Below are 15,063 nucleotides of genomic sequence, written 5' to 3'. Positions count from 1 at the left end.
TAAACCAGTCGGTGTCTTGCAATATTCCCAAGAATATATTAGTAGAATTTCACATTTTTTTAAGGGGTCCACTGAACAATATACTCTGGGGGGTTAAATCGGAGGGCAAAGTATGTTTCACGGTTTTATAGAGCAAAATATTCTTTTCGCAAAAAATCTCAGCCCCGACCAGAATACCACATGGTTATTCCCTAAACAGGTTGAGCTAAGCTACAAACTTTATTGTCTTTAATCATGGCGCAGAAAACAATACAGCTGGCCTGTACGGATGTCATGACGTCATAATGTTTGATATGACGGCACTGTTACCATATTTGGTACTGTTCTGAAAATCGGATGGCGGTCATGATACAGACCTTATTGTAATATAAATATATATCACCGGAAATACGTCTTGCAACTTGTGAACTCTCAATGTTAAATCCGTTACACGTGTCACAAGCTGGGCATACTGGGTTTAATGAGCTGAACGTTCGTGTTTACCCTCGTGGTGTACAATCCCATTGGCATATGTTACTTTGATGCCATTGCACCTTTGTTGTCCTATCCCACTATTGGGGCTATGGGGTAGCCTAGTGGTTAAAGCGTTCGCTCGTCACGCTGATGGCACGGGTTCGATTACCAATATGGATACAAGTGTGAAACCCATTTCCAGTGTCCCCCGCCGTGATATTGCAGGAATATTGCTAAAAGCGGCGTAAAACCATACTCACTCACCCTATCCCACTACTATTGATGCTGAAGTTGATCCTACAGGGTACAAATAGGATCATTATTTCATTTAAAGGTCTACCTGGGCCGCCTGGTAAAGATGGTCTCCCAGGTGAGTACGCATGTCTTTTTTCTTGTTTCACAATTCCAAAGGACAGACATATTTCTAAACTTGGTTTACGAATCCACCGACTCCAAAAAAATGAAATAAAAAATATGCAGTAGGAGTTTTATTCCGATGACCAGAAATCAGTAAAATGTTAAAACATATATTTAACTGTCGCTATCAACATAATACATTTTCTAAAATACAAAAAATAGAACTTATTGAAACTTTACCTTAAAACCTTCCGGGGTTTTTTTCAAATTATATTTTTCTCCCAAAATATTTAGTACCTTAATAAAAAAGCCTCCAAAATACCTTTCTTCCGACCTACCGACCTGAACGTTCAGACGAAAGATCCGTAAACCAAACACACATTCTGACCTAATTTACTTTGTCATTGTTATGAATTTGAGATGATATTTATATTTTTTTCACTTCCTTTGTGAAGACAGCATCAGTACTTTTGACAAATTTAATTTGTGGCCCGGTAGTGTACGGTGTCGAAGTCTGCTTACCTTTGCCAAGGCAGGATGCGATCGATGATCTTGGGTTCTAATCACAGGTTGTCCCTGATAATGATATCATATAACACGACGCCAGAACAACTCACTGACTTTTTCACTCACTGGGGCCACGGGTGGCCTAGTCGTCTAAGGCTCCGCAATTCAGTGTGCAGAGTTGCGTCCCTTGGGCACGCCAGAAACCTATGATTGTGGGTTCGAATTCCGGTTTGCCCCGATTATGTTTCCAGGTTTGTCAGCACCATACCCGTGCTCGTGGGTTCCACTGAAGTGGTAAACGTCTGAGATTTGTATCACTTCGGGCTTTCATCAAGCTGACATGCCGTGATATAACTGGAATATCGTTCAAGGCGGCGTTAAACCCAACTCTCTCTCACTCACTCACTCACTCACTCACTCATTGTGGTTCAATAAGACAATATTTCCCCAGGTTCGCCGGGCACACCAGGAACACAGAGCGCCCCAAGACCAACTGGACAAGCAACTACGTTCAGACAGGGCCACAATCATAACAGCATAGTGATGACAGGCCAACCAGTACTCCGACAGTCGATGAACACTGCTCAAACACGCGTCAACCCGATTTATCGAGCTATACCCCCAGACCCCCCAGCCTCACAGCAATACCCCCGACAATTTGCCCAATCCCACTCAAGTACCCGAGCCCAGACTGTGTCCATCCGACAGCCCCGCTACCCCCCAGGATCTTTCCCTCAATCTGCGGCAGCAGCCTCCGGACCCGGAGCGTCAGCGGCTGTACCCAGATCTCTGGGCGCTAGGTTTATCGGTTCAGGTGGTTCCGGTGCGGCTAAAAATTCAGTTTCAGTTAACAGACCAAGCCCTGATAGCGGTTCCATCAACACAATAAAGATAAAGACAGGCATCTCTTCCCTGGATTCCAACCCCTCGGGAAAGGACATCCAAGCTAGTGGGACAAGCCAAAACACACCTGGAAACACCAAGTCTACTCTTCCTGTTTCCAACGCTATTCTTCAAGCATTGTCATCCTCTTCTAGTTCATCTTCAAGTCGTTCTGCATCTATAGCAGCATCTAAACCCGCAACAGCAACTGTGACCCTAAAACGTCCTCCAGCCTCCTCACTAACCTCTTCATCTTCCAAAGCATCTGTTGTAATCTCCCGATCTTCGGATTCCCCTTCTCCAAGGCCTTCAGTGACCATATCCCGGTCTGTTGTTAACAAGGCTCCTGAAGCGAATCCCCGACCCACTGCCTCAATAACGATCTCCAGGCCCCCCCATGCTGGAGCAATCCGCTCAAGCTCCCAGTCGCGTCCTGATCCCATCATGGTATCCAGTTCAGCCCAGTCGACATCTGAGGCCATAGCTCGGTCCTCAGACAATTTGTCCCGCCGCAACCAATCACCTTCAATCTCAAGCCCAGCTCGAGCTTTAGTCTCAGCCTCCCGCCCGGCTTCTGCAGCCTCCGTCACCATCTCCCGACAATCTCAATCTGGTTCAAACCCCTCCCCATCTCGACCCTCAATCTCAATCTCTCGCCCTTCTTCGTCAGCCTCCATCACAATCTCCCGACAATCTCAATCTGGTTCAAACCCCTCCCCATCTCGACCCTCAATCTCAATCTCCCGCCCTGCTTCGCCAGCCTCCGTCACAATCTCGCGACAATCTCAACCAGGTTCAAACCCCTCCCCATCTCGACCCACAATCTCAATCTCCCGCCCTGCTTCGCCAGCCTCCGTCACAATCTCCCGACAATCTCAATCTGGTTCAAACCCCTCCCCATCTCGACCCACACTCTCAATCTCCCGCCCGGCTTCGCCAGCCTCCGTCACAATCTCGCGACAATCTCAACCAGGTTCAAACCCCTCCCCATCTCGACACTCAATCTCAATCTCTCGTCCTGCTTCATCCGCCACCATCACAATCTCCCAACCTTTCAAGTCAGCCTCAGTTTCTTCACCCAAAAGAGCTTCAGCCACGGTCTCCCGCCCCGTTCCCTCTATCACAATCTCCCGACAATCTCAACCAGTCTCCTCCCCCTTCTCACCTCAAATCTCACAGACAATCTCCCGACAATCTCAATCAGCCTCCTCCCCCTCCTCACCTCAATCCTCACAGACAATCTCCCGACAATCTCAGACAGCTTCAATCTTTCCCCCACAAAAATCTTCAACCTCAGTCTCTCGTCCTGCTTCATCCGCCTTCCTTAATCTAGTCCGGCCTCTTCAGTCAGCATCAGTCTCCTCCCCGTCTCGACCCTCAGTCTCAGTCTCCCGTCCCATACCTTCAGCTGTAGTCCCATCTTCCCGTCCCATACCTTCAGCTGCAGTCTCAGTCTCCCGCGGACCGTCAGTCTTCCTGAATCGACCTTCCGCGAATTTGCAAAGCCCTTCTACAGGAGGATTATTCCTGCTCAGACAGAGGCAGAGGCAGGCAGCAAGTGATGCAGCAGCCTCATCTGTTGTAGCAAGCCAAGACAAGGGACCACTTCCGCGCCGTCGACCAAGTTTCCTGACCTACCGCATGGCCACCAACCACCGCTCCTCGAGCCCCGGGACCAACATCGCCAGTAGCATCGTCAAGCGTCCACAGCCGTCCCTAGGCGGAGCAGGGGGGTCAACGCAGATACGAACACGTGAGTAGAGTACACTGAGATCTGTTTCTGAGAGAGAGAGAGAGAGAGAGAGAGAGAGAGAGAGAGAGAGAGAGAGGGAGAGAGAGAGAGAGAGAGAGAGAGAGAGAGAGAGCCTGTTTTTAGTGAGAAACAATCAATAACATTAACGCCATAAGGATTATTTTACTCATCATAGATTAAAGGTTGTCAATTACGAATATCTTACAAAAGATTCTGAGTGGCAATGTGATCTTGTGGCTCAACCATTTGCTCGGCAGGCCGTAGTGGATTTGGCTGACTTTTTTAAGATGCATCTATATATCCGAGGGTAGATAGATAGATAGATAGATAGATAGATATAATTATTTCTATTATTATTTTTCAGCATTCATGCGTTACCAAAGCAACAGACCTAACGCCTTAAGAAGCAGCATGTCATCTGTGCGTATTATCCGGCATGGTAACCAAGCAACAAGGGCAGGTAACCCACCAGGGCATGGTGCTGGGGGCGGGGCTGGAGGCGGAGCAGGAGGTGCTGGAGGCGGGGCAGGAGGCGGGGCAGGAGGCGCTGGGGGCGGAGCAGAAGGCGCTGGGGGCGGGGCAGAAGGTGGAGCTGGAGCTGCGGCCCCGGTCTCTATAGAAATTGAAACAGAATAACCGCCATAACAGAGACCTCGTGACCCGATGACTGACCAGGTGGATCTGTGACAAACTTGCTGATGGAATCCTCGAAATCTTTGACAGGCATTTAGGCGTCGGAAGAACATAAATACATGACACTTTTCTATGGATAACACCTTTTATACACCCTATTAAAAGACAAGAAGTAGCCCTGAAACGTCGTTACAAAGAATAAAAGAAGTTGTTATCCGTGCAATGTGTAATGCATTGATGGATATCTCAAATAATAACACCATCAGTATCTGATTATACACACGGTGGAGAGTATCTGTTTATAGTGACACTATGTTCCAGGGTCTGTAGCCCATGGTCTGCCAAGGTCTCGAAGCTGTTGTTAATGCCTTGTATAACACTCACACATTGTCTCTGTGAATTCAGTGGACGTGAATCCAATTGTTAGTACTAGCCGGACCTAGCCCCCTGTCTTACACTTGCCTAACCCTTGCCTGACCCTTGCCTAGCCCTTGCCTGGCCCTTGCCTGGCCCTTGCCTAACCCTTGCCTGACCTTTGCCTAGCCCTTACCTGGCCCTTGCCTGACCCTTGCCTGACCCTTGCCTAGCCCTTGCCTAGCCCTTGCCTAACCCTTGCCTGACCCTTGCCTAGCCCTTGCCTGACCCTTGCCTAGCCCTTGCCTGACCCTTCCCTAGCCCTTGACTGACCCTTGCCTGACCCTTGCCTAGCCCTTGCCTGACCCTTGCCTAGCCCTTGCCTGACCCTTCCCTAGCCCTTGCCTAACCCTTGCCTGACCCTTGCCTAGCCCTTGCCTGACCCTTCCCTAGCCCTTGACTGACCCTTGCCTGACCCTTGCCTAGCCCTTGCCTGACCCTTGCCTAGCCCTTGACTGACCCTTCCCTAGCCCTTGCCTGACCCTTCCCTAGCCCTTGACTGACCCTTGCCTTACCCTTCCCTAGCCCTTGCCTGACCCTTCCCTAGCCCTTGCCTGACCCTTCCCTAGCCCTTGCCTGACCCTTGCCTGACCCTTCCCTAGCCCTTGCCTGAACCTTCCCTAGCCCTTGACTGACCCTTGCCTTACCCTTGCCTAGCCCTTGCCTGACCCTTGCCTGACCCTTGCCTAGCCCTAACCCTTGCCTGACCTTTGCCTAGCCCTTGCCGGACCCTTGCCTGACCCTTGCCTAGCCCTAACCCTTGCCTGACCTTTGCCTAGCCCTTGCCTAGCCCTTGCCTAGCCCTTGCCTGTCCCTTGCCTGACCCTTGCCTAGCCTTTGCCTGACCCTTGCCTGACCCTTATAACCGTAGTTCGTTATAAGCATACATACAGCATAACTACAGCAAAAAGTCGGGACCAAAAAAGTAAGTTCGTTATATCCGTCAGTTCGTTTTAAGCGTGTCCGTTATAACCGTAGTACACACACACCCATCTCCCAACCCCCCCCCCCCCCCCCCCCCCCCCCTTCTCCATTTTAATTCTTTCCGGCATCCGCCCCTGCATCCCATTGTGGGGAATAGTGTGTTTTGTCATACAGTTTAGTCATGGCCTTTGGCAGGTTTTAAACAGTCCACAAAACCCCGGTGAGGCACGTGATCTGGTTGGAAGTTAATTAGTTGTAAAAAAGAAAATGTAGAAATAGAACAAAATAAAATTGGGAGAACCTTTTCTGTTGTTGTGTCTACGATTTGATGTCGCCTGTGGTGTATATCTTCCCGGTGAAATAATCAATGTTACTGATACCTGACACCGTGAACTGAAGATCCTCTTGAGAGTTCTATATCCTATGTTAGGGAGCTTGAGTTTCATGTACAAATTATTAACACACCTCAGAAAATGGACCATGTAACGATAGAGCGAATATCAGAAGCTGTGTCCAGGTAATGTCTACTAAGCCTGTACATAATAAATATATCATCATCATCATCATCATCATCATCATCATCATAATAATAATGATAATAATAATACTGATAATAATAATAATATGGGGCTCTTCGTGATAGGATTGTTTTGTGCACGTTTGCACACATTTATTTGTCTGATGATCCTCTTGTGAAGCATGTCAAGATTCATGATGAAAACAAGGCATTCCACAGTTTTCGTAAACGAGCCAAGGATGTGGGATATAACCTCAATGTGAGTGTTGATTTTGTTGGTGGTCATGTAGTGCCGGACGATACATAAATGGGTGTCAACCAAGTGAAGTGCCATATCAAATCGGCCCACACTCAAGGAGAGGCTATCTGAACGCCCACTGCATCGAGTTTATGTACAGTGTGTTGAGAAGGCTAGCAGCCCTGCACAGTCCTTGGCTTGGATGAGGTCGGCTGGCCTGAAGAGTGAAACAGAAGGCTTGGTACCTCCCAATCTGTTGACTGACATTGGGAGAGTACCCGGGTTTGCTGCTAGGAATACAGCCCTTCTGCCAATCTGGGTAATGCAGAAGCCCGGAGTGTTGAGGTGTCTTCACATTTTCAGAAAGTTCTGGGTGGGTTTGACAAGGCAGCGCTTCCTGGGATAGGCCCCATTCGCTGCGTGTAGAGCGGGAAAGGGCCCTGAGCTGATGATGAGCCTAACAAGCCTGACTGTGCCAGGATCACCCAGACCCTCTTTGCTGCATTTTTTATTTTAATCTGTAAATAATTTGTACGATAGCAAAATACATGACTCATTCTCCCACTCCTGGCAGCCATTTAGGAGAAAAAAAATTGTTTTGAAATTTGACGTGGTCCCACTGTAAAGTAGATACTTCTAATTTCATTTTGGAACCGAGCGAATTTTGTGACCGCCTCCGTGGCCTAGTGGTAGAGCGGAAGGTCCGGGGTTCGATCCCCGACCGCGTCATACCAAAAGACGTTAAAAGATGGTACTTGTTGTTACCCTGTCTGGCGCTCGGCATTAAGGGGCTAAAACAAGGACTGGTCGGCTGGGAGTCAGTATACTGTGTCTGAGTGGGGTATTTATATTAAACTGGTATCTCAGTGAGCTAGCACTATAAATCGGAATCAGTCCGGAGTAGAACATCCACACAAACACACACACATACATGCACGTCGCTGTATAAGTGCAATAATCTTGGACGTGACGTTAAACCCCATTTCACCTTACCTCGCCGCTTTGAATTTCGTGGACCCGTTAAACCGGCGTGTATTATGGGCCGCGCGTAATGGAGATCCATCATCTAATAGAGGAAATACGGCTTACATTTGTGATGGGTTATCGGCAGCTATTTTATTGATCGATATGTATTTTATCGCTGTATATACGCACAGATTTTGTGTGAAAAGGCATAATTTAAAAGAGTTTTCAGTAGACAAAAGGATTTTCAACCAATCAAAAGCAAGCATTTTTTCAATGCCGTGGGTAGAATTTGTATTATATTCTGAGGTTGAAGTTCATGCGTAACATTTCGGCACTGTCCTATGTTATTCTTGGGTAACACTGGTTAACTCTGGTTGAATGTGAATCAGGCGACAAGCCATTCGTGACCAACTCGTGTTATTCCGGGACAAGCCGAATAGCGACTCGTGCCCCTCTCGTGGCCATTTTTGCGACTGGGTTCCGTCTTACCTTAAACAATTGTCAACTCGTTGCGTAATGGTTCACATATATTTTCCCATATATTATATATATTTCAGATGCAATTTAAAGCACTTCGGGACGTGCGGAATTATACAGTATGATTGAACACATTTAACTGTGTCTTGGGTATATTTTTAGGTGCAAGACATATGTAAAATCAAAAATTATTTCTGAAGGATTCTTTGACAAAGAACTCGAAATCATATGCGCATTCTGATTGGTTTGTCGTATTTTCGCAAATAACATTCATCGATAGGAGGACGAGTCTTCTTACAGGTTACGGAAAGGGGCGAGTGGTGACGAATGGCCACAAGCTTATGAATTGTGCGTTGTCGTGACTTCCACGTGCAGATCATGCCATGTGGACTGTGGCGCCATCACAAATATGTTCATGGGAAGTGAAACAGCACGTGAGAACCCGGTTCTGTAGTACAGGGCAAACACAAAGTAACAACAATGTGTTCGATTATCACACAAACGACAAACGTCCACGACCTGGTTCACTTTGGCTCAAAGGCGCCACAATTCGCCGTGCAGAGTTGCGTCCCTTGGGAGTACCAGCAAACTATTTTCGTGAGTTGTTCAGATGACATGCAGTTAAGTATTGTTCCACGGAGCGGAAAGTCTCAAAACTCCGTCTCCCCTCCCTCATCAGCAACATACAACACGACCACGGTACCCATGCTCATGCTGTCAATCACTGGATTGTCTAGTCAAGACTCGATTATTTACAGACGCTGTCATATAGCTGGAACATTGCTGAGTGTGGCGTTAAACAACAAACAAACAAATATAACACAGAGTGAGTGAGTATTGAAGACAGTTGTAAAGTATCATGGGGGCCAAACAAACCAGTGACTGATATTATGAGCTCGAACAACACCGCAAAGTTTGATTTGGAATATAAAAGTTAAAACAAACTGTTCTGCTCATGTTATTTAAGGCGAGAGCAGTTTTACTTCACAAACAAACTTCATTCGATACTGAGGACCATTGACTGCTATGTTTTGTGTCGTCCAATCACAGCCTACGAGACATCGACCACCGTCTGTCTACTCATTTAGGAATGAACTGTAAGGCAATAATAGCAGCGCAAAGCAGAAAGTTCTGCAGTTTCGCAAAAAATCACTGCGAATGTTCCGCCAGCTTGTACACAACTGACCCCTGTTGGGCAACGATCTGCAAAATCTCTAAAAAAATGGCTGCCGCTCTTCAAACATTACCAGGGGGCGGTCGGGTAGCCTCGTGGTTAAAGCGTTCGCTTGTCACGCCGTAGAGCCATGTTCGATTCCCGACATGGGTACAATGTGTGAAGCCCATTTCCGGTGACCACCGCCGTGATATTGCTGGAATATTACTAAGAGCGGCGTAAAACCATACTCACTCACTCACTCACTCACTCACTCAAACATTACCATATGTTTGTTTGTTTGTTTAACGCCGCACTCAGCAATATTCCAGCTATATGACGGCGGTCTGGAAAGAAATGAGTCTGGGCAGGACAACCCAGTGATTGATATCATGAGCATCGATCCACGCAATTGGGATACGATGACATGCATCAACCAAGTCAGCGAGCCTGACCACCCGATCCCGTTAGCTGCCTCTTACGACAAGCATAGTCGCCTTTTACAGCAAGCATACATTAACCATATAGACGAATGGTCCTCTATCTCATGCCTACGGTATTCTCCCACTACCACATGTCACTCTCCCACCTTATCTCCACCGTCCTTCGTGCACCAGGGTCAGGTCGTTGGCGGAGGAACTTCACAAAGTATGAGTGTCAAATCTCAGCCTCAAAACCACAACCTCAAGACATGGGCGGCTGCCGTCCTTGGCGTGACGGCGTTGGTGGTGTTGGGGGTGTTCGCCTACTACCAGAACAGTCAGCTGTCTCTCCTGGAAGCCAGGATTATCAGCGTGGAGAGACAAGCAGATCGTGAGAAGTCAAGAATGAGGGTAAGACCTTATCTATGTCAGTACAAGTGTCATGTTGAATATCGACTACACAAAATTGCGTTAATTTTTAAAGCCGGACTTTCATGGGTGAGTGAGTATGGTTTTACGCCGCTATTGCAGCAATATCACGGTGGGCGACACCAGAAATGGGCTTCACACTTTACCCATGTGGGGAATCGAACCCGGTTTTAGGCGTGACGAGCGCATGCGTTAACCACTGGGCTACTCCACCGCTCCTAATCTCTCATGACCAGAGTAGAGCAGAAGTTATAGTAACGTCAAAAATCCTATTGTTTTATACCGACACTATGATCCGGGGTAGAATAGGTCTTCAGCAACCCATGCTTGCCGTAAAAGGCGACTATGCTTGTCGTAAAAGGCGACTAACGGGATCGGGTGGTCAGGCTCGCTGACTTGGTGATGCAGGTCATCGATCCCAATTGCGTGGATCGATGCTCATGATATCAATCACTGGATTGTCTGGTCCAGACTTGATTATTTTACAGACCGCCGTCATATAGCTGTAATATTGCTGAGTGCGGCGTAAAACAACCAACCAACCAACCAACTGACGCTATGATAACGCATACTTGTGGTTTGAATCGTCATCCAAGATGTGTTATTGTGCTCACTCGAACCCTAACGTTGTTGTGTTTTATTATCTCATGGCTGACTACCCAGAACATGTTAGTTACAAAATATTACAAAAAGTCAATGTGCATTTTCAAAGTGTATCCGTACATATACACATTCAAAAAAGTTAAGCACCCCCAGATTTTTTTTGTTAAGCAAAAACGAATCACGAGGTGAGGTGAGGTGAAATGGGGTTTAACGTCGCGTTAAGATTATTGCACTTATCTAGCGACGTGCATGCACGTGTATGTGTGTGTGTGTGTGTGTGGCTGCTTGTACTTGTCCGGACTGATGCCGATTAAAAGTGCTAGCACACTGAGATACCATGAAGCAGTTTAACATGAATACCCCACTCAGACACAGTATACTGACTCCGAGCCGACCAGTCCTTGTTTTAGCCCCTTAATGCCGAGCGCCAGACAGGGTAACAACAAGTCTTTTGGTATGACGCGGTCGGGGATCGAAACCCGGACCTTCCGCTCTCCGGGCGGACGCTCTACCATTAGACGACGGAGTCGGTCAATATAAGAATCACGAACATGATTTGAGCCAAATTCATGGGATTTTCGCAACAAATAATGTTAAAATAGAATTAAGGTCAGTGTTGGTTAGAAGGCCAAGATTACATTAGCAACTCAGAGTAGTAACATACAGAGTAGCAGAAAAAACATATTATGTACGTCCGGATGAAGGTTTCATTATCCAATGTTGGAAAGGATGGCCAAGTCGAAAAAGCGCCGCAATTCGCTGTGCAGAGTTGCGCCCCTTGGGCGTGCCAGGAACCAGTGATTGTGGGTTTGAAGATTAGCCCAGATAATTTGTTTCAAGGGTTACCGACAAACTTACCCCGCACGCGGGTTTCACCACAATGGCAAATATCCTGCACCACTTTGGCCGTTGCTCGCACATCAAGCTGACAAGCCGTGATATAACTGAAATACTCCTACATCAAGCTGACACACCGCGATATAATTGGAATACTCCAACATCAAGCTGACACACCGTGATATAACTGAAATACTTCCACATCAACCTGACACGCCGTGATATAACTGAAATACTCCATCAAACTGACACGCCGTGATATAACTGAAATACTCCCACATCAAGCTGACACACCGTGATATAACTGAAATACTCTATCAAGCTGACACACCGTGATATAACTGGAATACTCCCACATCAAGCTGACACACCGTGTTATAACTGAAATACTCAATCAAGCTGACACGCCGTGATATAACTGAAATACTCCATCAAACTGACACGCCGTGATATAACTGAAATACTCCCACATCAAGCTGACACACCGTGATATAACTGAAATACTCCCACATCAAGCTGACACACCGTGATATAACTGAAATACTCAATCAAGCTGACACGCCGTGATATAACTGAAATACTCCCACATCAAGCTGACACACCGTGATATAACTGAAATACTCCCACATCAAGCTGACACACCGTGATATAACTGAAAGACTCCCACATCAAGCTCACACGCCGTGATATAACTTGAATACTCCCACATCAAGCTGACACACCGCGATATAACTGGAATACTCCCACATCAAGCTGACACACTGATATAACTGAAACACTCCCACATCAAGCTGACACACCATGAGATAACTGAAATATTCCCACATCAAGCTGACACACCATGAGATAACTGAAATACTCCTACATCACGCTGACACACCGTGGTATAACTGAAATACTCCCACATCAAGCTGACACACCGTGATAGAACTGAAATACTCCCACATCAAGCTGACACACCGTGATATAACTGAAATACTCAATCAAGCTGACACGCCGTGATATAACTGAAATACTCCCACATCAAGCTGACACACCGTGATATAACTGAAATACTGCCACATCAAGCTGACACACCGTGATATAACTGAAATACTCAATCAAGCTGACACGCCGTGATATAACTGAAATACTCCCACATCAAGCTGACACACCGTGATATAACTGAAATACTCCCACATCAAGCTGACACACCGTGATATAACTGAAAGACTCCCACATCAAGCTCACACGCCGTGATATAACTGAAATACTCCCACATCAAGCTGACACACCGTGATATAACTGGAATACTCCCACATCAAGCTGACACACTGATATAACTGAAACACTCCCACATCAAGTTGACACACCATGAGATAACTGAAATACTCCCACATCAAGCTGACACACCGTGGTATAACTGGAACACTCCCACATCAAGCTGACACACTGATATAACTGAAACACTCCCACATCAAGTTGACACACCATGAGATAACTGAAATACTCCCACATCAACTAGACACACCGTGATATAACTGAAATACTCCCACATCAAGCTGACACACCGTGATATAACTGAAATACTCCCACATCAAGCTGACAAACCGTGATATAACTGAAAGACTCCCACATCAAGCTCACACGCCGTGATATAACTGAAATACTCCCACATCAAGCTGACACACCGTGATATAACTGGAATACTCCCACATCAAGCTGACACACTGATATAACTGAAACACTCCCACATCAAGTTGACACACCATGAGATAACTGAAATACTCCCACATCAAGCTGACACACCGTGGTATAACTGGAACACTCCCACATCAAGCTGACACACTGATATAACTGAAACACTCCCACATCAAGTTGACACACCATGAGATAACTGAAATACTCCCACATCAAGCTGACACACCATGAGATAACTGAAATACTCCCACATCACGCTGACACACCGTGGTATAACTGAAATACTCCCACATCAAGCCGACACACCGTGATAGAACTGAAATACTCCCACATCAAGCTGAAACACCGTGATAGAACTGAAATACTCCCACATCAAGTTGATATACCGTGACATAACTGAAATACTCCCACATCAAGCTGATATACCGTGATAGAACTGAAATACTCCCACATCAAGTTGATATACCGTGACATAACTGAAATACTCCCACATCAAGCTGACACACCGTGATATAACTGAAACATTCCCACATCAAGCTGACACACCATGATATAACTGAAATATCCCCACATTCAGCTGACACACCGTGATATAACTGAAATACTCCCACATGAAGTTGACATACCGTGATATAACTGAAATACTCCCACATCAAGCTGACACGCCATGATATAACTGAAATACTCCCACATCAAGCTGACACACCGTGATATAACTGAAATACTCCCACATCAAGCTGACACACCATGACATAACTGAAATACTCCCACATGAAGTTGACATACCGTGAAATAACTGAAATACTCCCACATCAAGCTGACACACCGTGATATAACTGAAATACTCCCACATCAAGCTGACACACCGTGATATAACTGAAATAAACTTTAAGAATTTTTTGTTGATGACATGTTTCTATTGGGTGGAACTTGTTGTTACTATGGAGACCTATGTCATGCCTCCATCCGTAGCAACCTTGACCAGGGCGTGAGGTGAGCGGGCCTGGTAGTAATTTAGAAGGCCACGACCCTGTAACTCTGAGTCCCCAATCGGGACAATTTATTGCCGTTAATACCTAGGAGACCATCCCAACCAATCGGTCAATCCTACCATACAAGTAAACGGTTTATAGGATATATGTTATTTCGGTCAATGTTTGAAGACATAAACTTTAATATCATATTAAGTCTGGTGTTATCTATGCAAAAATAAACCAATCAGGTAAACTTGGCATCCTGATCCTATAAATATGCAAATGAGGAACTACTTTCAAACTCCATATATCAATGTGATACCTGATTTCTTAATACACTGTTGACAACGTTCCCAATATGTAGAAAGGGGTTTCCAATGTGCCACTGAACAATGGCGACAAACATGACAGCGAGTGATTTAACTGACATTATATGATAAACTAGCCGGTTCACTCAAAAAGTGAATTCATGCGCAGTTCAACAGCTTCTTCGTTCGTGACCAACTCGTGTTATTCCGGGACAAGCCGAAAGCGACTCGTGCCCCTCTCATGGCCATTTTTGAGACTGGGTTCCGTCTTAGCGCAAACGGGCATACCTAAAACAATTGTCAACTCGTTGCGTAATGGTTCACATATATTTTCCCATATATTATATATATTTCAGATGCCATTTAAAGCACATCGGGACGTGCGGAATTATACAGTATGATTGAACACATTTAACTGTGTCTTGGGTATATTTTTAGGTGCAAGACATATGTAAAATCAAAAATTATTTCTGAAGGTATCTTTGACAAAGAACTCGAAATCATATGCGCATTCTGATTGGTTTGCCGTATTTCCG

General features: G+C 46.1%; 2 protein-coding genes across 2 annotated transcripts in view; both read left to right on the top strand.

The window, feature by feature from the left end:
• Positions 1 to 4,588, top strand: part of LOC124151611 (mucin-19-like) — a 56,412-nt gene extending 51,824 nt beyond the window's left edge. Inside the window, exons 39-41 of the mRNA XM_048380770.1 lie at positions 788 to 823; positions 1,769 to 3,952; positions 4,317 to 4,588. Coding sequence (XP_048236727.1) covers positions 788 to 823; positions 1,769 to 3,952; positions 4,317 to 4,588 — 2,492 coding nt within the window. The remainder of the gene's footprint in view (positions 1 to 787; positions 824 to 1,768; positions 3,953 to 4,316) is intronic.
• A 3,998-nt stretch (positions 4,589 to 8,586) lies between these two features.
• The window catches only part of LOC124151610 (basement membrane-specific heparan sulfate proteoglycan core protein-like), a 34,074-nt gene continuing 27,597 nt past the window's right edge, over positions 8,587 to 15,063 (top strand). Inside the window, exons 1-2 of the mRNA XM_046524142.2 lie at positions 8,587 to 8,718; positions 9,892 to 10,107. Of these exons, the coding sequence (XP_046380098.2) occupies positions 8,602 to 8,718; positions 9,892 to 10,107 (333 nt within the window). The 5' untranslated portion in view covers positions 8,587 to 8,601. The remainder of the gene's footprint in view (positions 8,719 to 9,891; positions 10,108 to 15,063) is intronic.

Source organism: Haliotis rufescens, unplaced genomic scaffold, assembly GCF_023055435.1.
Source record: "Haliotis rufescens isolate VD_foot unplaced genomic scaffold, xgHalRufe1.0.p SCAF_33, whole genome shotgun sequence".
In the NCBI taxonomy this organism is placed as follows: domain Eukaryota; kingdom Metazoa; phylum Mollusca; class Gastropoda; order Lepetellida; family Haliotidae; genus Haliotis; species Haliotis rufescens.
The sequence above is the reverse complement of the archived record's forward strand: the minus strand, read 5'-3'. Positions and strand labels throughout refer to the sequence as shown.